The sequence below is a fragment of the Pituophis catenifer genome, unplaced genomic scaffold (genome assembly GCF_029215685.1).
Source record: "Pituophis catenifer annectens isolate HBS135680 unplaced genomic scaffold, rPitCat1.0.hap2 SCAF_2, whole genome shotgun sequence".
Lineage (NCBI taxonomy): Eukaryota > Metazoa > Chordata > Lepidosauria > Squamata > Colubridae > Pituophis > Pituophis catenifer.
In genome coordinates this window covers 139,707,033-139,715,553 of record NW_027256882.1, presented here as the reverse complement: position 1 = coordinate 139,715,553, position 8,521 = coordinate 139,707,033, and the positions used below count along the sequence as shown (strand labels likewise).

Here is an 8,521-nt window from a genome sequence, read left to right as displayed (position 1 = left end):
AAATGTTGAGTGAGCAGGACCTGGGTCGTGCATTTCATCTGAAGCCCCAGATGAAGCCCCAGATCTGGTAGCCCCAAAGTTTCCCTTGACAGCTCTGAAGTCCTGTTCAAATCCATAGGTTTTGATAAAAGATGAAAAAGGATTTCCAGGAGAAGTTTTAACTGACAAACATAGGACACTGCAAAACTGCAAGGTTCATCTATCTCCATGGCTATTCTTAAAAACGTTTATGAATGTTGCATATAGCTGCAAAAGCAAAGAAGGCAGGGCCTGCTTTCTGGTCTATCTAGGTCTCCACCCAAAATAGCAGCGTAGCATCCCTTTCAAAACTCATCGTTCTCCAAGGGTCAAGTTTCTCTTCTATTTCTAATGAGCAAAAGGAAAAAGCACACCAGCATGCCACTTAAATGCCGTTTAACTACCAAAAACAGAATTGGAGGGAAACACATGTAAACTGTACAAGGACCTCACAGAAATACAACACAGGTGAAAGGTGAAATCAAAAGGTGCAAGGTACCCGCCGTAACCCAACATTTCTGGATCAGCTGATGAGAGGAGCTGAACGATCATTTGTCACCGTTGGTTTGAGCTGGACGTTGGCAAAAGGATTCCTGTAGAGAGAAAGCAAGGCATAGTTTTAGCCAGAACTGTTTCGGGACACAAGCGGTCTGTATTTTTTTTTTTTTTAATTTGATTTATATGCCGCCCTTCTCCGGAGACTCAGGGCGGCTTACAGTGCGTTAAGCAATAGCCTTCATACTTTTGTATATTTATACAAAGTCAGCTTATTGCCCCCACAAACTGGGTCCTCATTTAACCTACCTTAGAAAGGATGGAAGGCTGAGTCAACCTTGAGCCTTGGAGAGATTCGAACCAGCAGTAAATTGCAGGCAGCTGTGTTAATAACAGGGTGCTTTAAACCACTGTAGTACCAAGGCTGACAAGGACAACAAAACGAAGTGGAATGCAAGGATGACGCAAACACCAAACAAAGATAACTACAAACATAGTCCCCACCACAGCCAAAGAAACATCATGTCTTCACAAAACAAGCAACACTATGAATCTTTAAACAATGGCTTTGCCTGGAAAATGTCTTTAGCCTAAATGCCAAGTTTCAGTGACAAACTATCTCAATGTTTCCTTTCTCCAGCCAAGCTTAAATGCATGGAAGACTATCCAGGACATGGATGGATGAATAGACACTGCTTTGTGTCATGCAGAAAGCAACACACACACACACAGCTGTAAATAGATGTTGACCACTTCACCCTTCCCTGATCACTCACCCACAAATATGTTGGACTACAACCACCATTAACCCAAACAAGTTAGAGCAATATGCATTGTAGCCAAACGCGCTAGGAGGCATTGGCTTCAGGTCAAGTGATGGGATTGGAACGTAGGTCACAGTTGCCATGGGCATGACATCAGAAAGTTCCCTCCTCTTATTGAAACAAAGAAAGTAAGCTGCTTTCTCAGAAAAGTTATCTTGGCAGGAAGACAGTGTAACTCTCCTTTAGGGGAAGGTCGACTTTTGTCTTTGTTTCCTGACCATACCTCATTGATTGTTGCTCTCATCACACGATCTCCACCGTGGCTCTAATCAGTATGAATTTCTTCACTGAGAACTTGGGTATCACCTTGTCATGCTCCACATTCTTGGAGAGTAGGAGAGTCACAGGGTATTTTTATCGGTTCTGGACTATAAAAATCTGCTTGCCTGTAGATTACAACTAGTTAGATGATCAGCTACTAAGACTCTTGGAAGAAATGTTCATGCCAGTGGCAACATGCCCCAGATCCAGGAAACACAAATAGCTTACAGCCCATGAAGCTTGGAACAAAAATACAAAAACAGCTAAAGAACGTAGTGTGCGTACCTTCAAGACATAGGCTGGTACTAAAAATTCTTCTGATCAAAATATTGCATGTTCAATCATGTCAATCTTATTTTAATGGCTTCCTTTCTCAAAAAAGAAAAGTGCTCTTCTATTTTAAGTTGGGCAATGTAAGAAAAACTCATCTACTGTTTTTCTGATAATTACTGAGGAGTGTGGATAAATATGCAACCAAAGTAGCATCACCCATGACCAGAAGAGACATTTCGGAGAGGTGGAGAGGATTCTGACATTTGTGGAAGCACTCCATGTCCAATAGCAACAGAAAAATCCTGGAACTCCATTTCCACATATCTTCATGAGGACTGAATACACTCAGTGGATAGGAATAATGGCTGACTGGCAGAAGAAAGGAGGAATGGAATGGCTCATCTGGAAAGAAGTCTTAGCTGGTTGACTGCAGTCAGGAATTTATTTACTTATTTTTTCAATCAATCAATAAGCATAGCCACCCATCTCAAGCCAGTGAGTCTTGGGGGGGGCAGGGTGAACAATCATAAAATTATTCCAGAAAGCCACATTCTGTTGCAGCTCCAGCTTGTTCTTCCATAAATTCAAGCCACATGATAGTAGAATTTCACCTCCCAATTAGAATTCTAGGTCTTCTATCAATTGGTCAACCTTCATGTAAAGGAGGAGGAACCTGTAATTTATTTCCAGGTCTCCTGAGCAATCAAACTATTACCAGATTATTCTTCTCCCCACCACCCCAGCAAAATGTCACCTGTTATTGATATATATATCAATAGCTTGCCCTGAATAGATGCCAAATGTTCTGGAGGAAGCAATGCTTTCTTTGTATGTGGGAGCAATATATACATACATACATATGTACGTTCGTACGTATTGCTCCCGTATACATATGTATGTATGTATGTATGTATGTATTGCTCCCACATACAAAGAAAGCATTGCTTCCTCCAGAACATCTGGCATCTATTCAGGGCAAGCTGCTGCTCTCCCAATCTTTGTTAAAAAGTAACTGTTGTGAGTCTACTTTACTCTCAGAGCGGGCAGGCTGTTCCACCATGGACAAATCTAGAACCAGGCTGAGGTTACAGAGTGATGTGGGGGAGACACTGCCAGCCAATTACAGATTCCATTTCTGATCTTTCCTGGCTCAGAGTGGCTGGAGGGGGTGTTGCATCAGCTGTTCCCCAAGAAGCAACAATTTGCAGAGTGTGGCTCAGCTGCAGAGAAATTGTGTTTGAAGACAGTCCAGACTAATTGGCTTTTGGCCAAAGAGAACAGATTTCAGATCCTACAGTCTTCTCTCTTAAAATAGCAAGCAGCCTACTTTCTCTTTAAGAGACACAGCTTGTCCGAGGGGTAGTCAATGCACTATACACACAAGCAATTTGCCTCTTTGTAATTTCTGCTCTTTTGGGCCACACAGATTTTCTTCTCTAAAGACACGAGCAGTGGGAATACTGCATAAAGCACCTAAAAAAAAGGGAGGGATTTTTTTTTTAATGGATTCCTTTCAGTCCATATTTGCCAACTCAGTGATAGGGATTTGAAGACTGTTTCTGGGGACATTAGATGGACCCTCTTCAGAATCATTCACCAAGGCAAGATATATACAGTACCCCTATTTGTGAAAGCTACAAGCTACATGTACAGCAGGGCTGTCAAACTTGCAGCCCATGAGTCACAATATGTCACGTGACGACGCCGTGACGCCACAAGTTTCACACCCCTGATGTACAGCATGAGTGGAATGTTCCTAAAACAATCAAAGTATTTTATTTTGGTGGTAGCATTGTTTCATTTGATTTTCTTTATTTTGTGCTCTGTTTTGTGGGGTCTACAGAATGTCAGGTTTTCTTTGGTCTTATATATTCGTAACAAGAAAAAACGTCTGTGCTGTCCTGTATGTGTCCACTTTAAAAAAAATTCCACTGAGTTGAATTAGGCTTAATCCCATGTAGATGCAGGATAGATGTTTGCCATAAAAATAGGCAAAAGGCATTTTCCACCCAGCAAGATCAACCTGAAGCCAACAGAAAGGAGCTTGTGTGTTCAAAGAAAACAGGTGGCCCACAATTATTTGCAGAGGAAAGAGAAGCTCAGGGGATTCATAATGTAGAATGCAAATGGATGCTTAGTGTAGCAGCTATATAGTCAGGGTGAGGAGCTGAATTACAATTCGTAGCAGTCCTGCTCACATGCCTAATAAACTGGGATCCTGGAAGATATAGTTCAGAAACATCTGGAAACTCTAGTTTCCCCATTCCTGGCAACTGATGCTTGGTGCATGAAATGAGCAATTTCTTATTGGAAGGCCAGGGGGTATTGCTTTGTCTAATGCTATTGAGGATTTTAAAACCAGTAGTGCATTATCTTTGTTTAAATCAATTGTAGGCACTAATACGCACAGGGAGTATTAGTGTCAGGTACCTGCCATACTCCCTGACTTAATTTTAATTTTAAAAATTAAGTAGGAAGATGGCAAAGAAGATAATATCTCTAATTTCCAAGAATGTCTCTAAAGACCAACATAAAATGTAAACTAGGATAATATAGCGCATCCAGCAAGAAGCAAGAACTTTCCCAGTTTGTCACACCCACCACAACAGATCATTCACTTGATGGTAGTCCTTTAAGTGTGCGCTTGAATTTCAGCGTGCCTATCTGATAAAGGGAAAAAAAACCCACCATCTATTTCTGGCCTAAACATTTCATATATTTCTTCTGAATGCAAGGCATCTTCTTTTTGCCAAGACTGTCTAAAGAAGCAGCCTACATTTTTTGTAAGTTTTCATAAAGCATGATTCCATGAGATAAAGAGAAAATTCAGCCCATATATGTGCTCTTTTCTGGGTTCGGAAAGTCACCCGGTACACGATGATCCAAGTCTGAGCCTGTTTGTTCTAAACCATCAACAGAGAAACAGAAAACAATTAAATGACCTGGCTTCCTCCTAGGTTTAAGTGACGTACGGAGATTAAGCATCTAATTCTCACAAGAACTGACCTTTATCAGGTGCTAAAGGGAACTTAAAAATGAGGCGTCTCATACACAGATCTTCAATTTCAAACTCAACGTGACTGACTACCAGTGGTGTCTCAATAACATACTCTCTATGATGGGGGAAGGAGTTGGGTGGAATGGAGAAATGTTCAAGTCTAAGCTAAATTACAGGAGAAATTGGCTGGTGGCATCTTCACGGTTCGATTCTTATCAGCAGAAATTCTAAGAAAACCACCATATCCTTTAAAAAATCCCTGTGCAAGAATGTAAGGAGGCCCTTTATTTATGAAAGACGGTAGTCTTCTTCACTGCCTTCCAGTGTATGCCTAAAATAGCGATATAATGGAAGCAGCCCTCAGTGTGCTTAGCACTGTTGCATCTAAAGCAAGGCTGGGTATTCTGTAATCCACATGCAAGTCCTCAAGTCCCATTTCTGTGCCTCTGCAATTCACAAAACCACATTGCCAAATTTAGGAGCAATTGATTTTCCCACCAGGTTTGAGTAGGAAACCAAAAAGGGAAAAACAATTCCTTAAATCTCCTCTCCACACATGATGCAGGAAAAAAAAAAACCTATTTATTCCGATGACATCTTCATATCCATTAACTGCTGTGTTTCCTGTAGTTCTTGGCTGATGAAAAGATAATGTAAAAAGAAAAAAAAAAACCAGTTTATATCCCATAAAAATTTATCTCAATGAAGGAAAATGGAGCCCGGAGCCAAAAAAAGAAGCAGGGATTCAATTCTAATTTTGGCTGCTCTCAGAGGCCCTGTTGTGTTGCTCCCAGGTTACCAAATATGCTTCATTGGGAGCTCCATTTTTCCCACATTACCTCTGGGTTTAGAAAACTTAGAAAATACATTTCTTTCATCAGGTTTTTGATTTGTTAATTGAGCTTAGCATCAATTTTAATACGGGTTTATATTATGTTAATTTATGTTTGAAATTGGTTATATTTGCCTTTTAACTTTTAACACTATTTGCTAGAATAAAAAGCAGAGGGTCCTCTTTATCATTTTGGCATCTGGCTAGGGCCCTATGATGCCAAAATGCTAATCACATCTTGTGATGTCATGAGACAACTTCTGCAATGCAAGTACCAAAGGGATGGAGTTTGCCTTAGGGCATCCCAAGATAGGTGGTACCACTTTTCCCTCCTTCTCCAGATGCTCATGAAAAAAAAAATGCTGGCGTGTAAATCAATTGATTAAATAATGGTCATAGAACATCATCAATCATGCCCAGATCAGTAATCTATTAATAAAACAACCATGGAAAGCCATTGCCTGAAGGAAGACTTTATAATATTGTATTAAGATCTGGGTTCAACTTAGATTCAGTTGAAAGTATTTATTTGACCAAAATGGTACTTTCTTTGCACAAAACTAGACAGCATTTCCAAATAAGTATTTTCATTCGGCAGAATCAAGTACCTGTGGGAAAAAGCTCTAGAAACTAGGAACTACTGGATAACTGACAAGAGAAAGTATTTCCTCTTATGCTTGTAGGAAAAGAAAGTGTTATTTTGAGAATGTTTGCTAATCCCACAGTAACTGGTCCCCGGTTTGCTTTGCAATGTAATGTAATGTTTCTACGCATCAATGCAATGGCTAAATATTAACTGCAAGATATGAACAAACAGACGTGGAGTATGCACACAATCATTCACATGACTTCTTTTAAAGAGGCCACAGCTGATAAATCGACGTGTGCTGTAATCTGGAGGGATCTGTAATAGCATTTTATGCTATTCCTAAACTTATTGCATGCCGTCCCAATTCAGGTTGGCTGCAGTTACCCAGCCTTGGCTGGTCTCCAAAGAGGCTAAGTATCATCAACTCAGGTTAATATTTGGATAGGAAACTATCAGGAGACCTTCCCATTGTATACTGGGAAATTTTTTAAAAAAAATACTAGAAGATGATATTGTAAATTACTTACGTATTATTGCCAAGAAAAAGATAAGGGTCTTCCCAGGTGATCTGCAGAAGCAGTAGCCCAACATCTCTTTAGTGAGAGAGAAAGAGAAGTTGGGCTTGCTGTGCAGATATAAGTAGAGAGGCACCCCCCTTCCCAGCCTTTTGGGCACCAGGGACTGGTTCCGTGGAGGGAGGTTTTTCCAGGGACTGGAGAGACTGGTTTTGTGTGCTGCCTTCATCCCATAGATGGGGCTTCGCTTGCTTGTGTGGCCTGGTTTCTGCCATGCCAAGGACCAGTGCCGGTCCATGGAGTAGGGGTTGGGGACCCCTGAAGTACAGCATCATTGCTCTTTTGGACCCATTTGCAACCGGTACAGCTCTTTAAAAAAGGCTGCTCAGTTCACAGCAGCAAATTTAATTATTCTATTTTTAAAGCACAGGGAATTAATATTTCCTACTTAGTTAATGCAGGAACTTAAGGTGACCCCTTCTCCCCACAAGGGATGCTAAAATAGATTATTGAAGCTGAAAGGGAACAAAGAGAGAAAGTATTGAAAATTGTTCACACTGTGACTCACCAAGGAATAGTTAACTATTTTTGTAATAGCAAATGGGAAGGGAGGGGAAATGTGAGAGCCTGACAGGATTTTTTAAAAAAACAAGTGTATTGCTGCTGAGCAGAGATGGAAGCCAAGATGGGGGAGGGAGAGCCATATCTACTTTATTCCCGCAACCCTTTAGTCCTAACCTGCGTTTCCTTCCATTTGTCCTAGGGCTTGCATAAAAGTAGCTGTTTGCCAGCGTGACCTCCACGCAAGGCTAAAATTGCAGAGGGATGAAGGGCCATCTTTTAAAAATAAAGCATATTTTATTTTATTTTATTTTATTTTATTTTATTTTATTTTATTTTATTTTATTTTATTTTATTATTTTATTTTATTTTATTTTATTTTATTTTATTTTATTTTATTTTATTTTATTTTATTTTATTATTTTATTTTATTTTATTTTATTTTATTTTATTTATTTTGTCTCACACTGACTTGTTCCTAAGAATAATGAGGCAAAAAAATATATGACTGGAAACATAAACAGTTTAGAAGAAAAATTGGCTCATTACCTTGTTGGCACTCTCTTGCATTCCTTCACATACAATGGGAGCTTTTATGTGGGCACACACACAAACACACACAAAAGCCATTTGATAATTCCAAGTTTACATTCCCATCCCTGACAAAGGTGGCAATGGGCAATCTGCAGGTACAAGGTCTCTTTTCTCACAATCAGACACCCGCAACTGCAGCTGTATTGTCCTAGATCTAGGACAAAGTCCTGGCGTAAAAGACATGAAATCAAACAGAACCACTCGGAAGAGAAAGAAAACCAAGGAGCCCAAACCCGGTGTATTTGCCCAACAATATTGCAGTAATTACGCAAAAGCTTCAAAACGCTCGCTGGAAACCAGAAACCCCAGTGCCCAGATTTTAAAAGCTCAGTGTAAATTCAAACCCAGGAGCAATGTAGCCAAAAGAAAAGGTTGGGGGAAAAAAAGAAGAACCAAGGAAAGGAGGATTTTAAGGTTGGTGAATATAAGTGTGGATTGCAAAGAGAGATTTACTCCCAAGATCAGAGGAGCAAAAGGAACCATTTCCATTAGCCAAAGAAAGGTGATGAAATCCCAACACCCATGGTGCTGTAAGCAAATTGAGCCATGCTCTGAACTGAC

The 8,521-nt window shown here is 40.1% G+C and overlaps 1 protein-coding gene across 2 annotated transcripts in view; it reads right to left on the bottom strand.

Annotated features, from left to right (window-relative positions):
- Positions 1 to 448: 448 nt before the first annotated feature.
- BAIAP2 (BAR/IMD domain containing adaptor protein 2) overlaps positions 449 to 8,521 on the bottom strand; it is a 178,682-nt gene continuing 170,609 nt past the window's right edge. For both annotated transcript variants that reach the window (XM_070934710.1, XM_070934709.1), the window contains one exon: positions 449 to 611. In XM_070934710.1, coding sequence (XP_070790811.1) covers positions 542 to 611 — 70 coding nt within the window. In that variant the 3' untranslated portion in view covers positions 449 to 541. The remainder of the gene's footprint in view (positions 612 to 8,521) is intronic.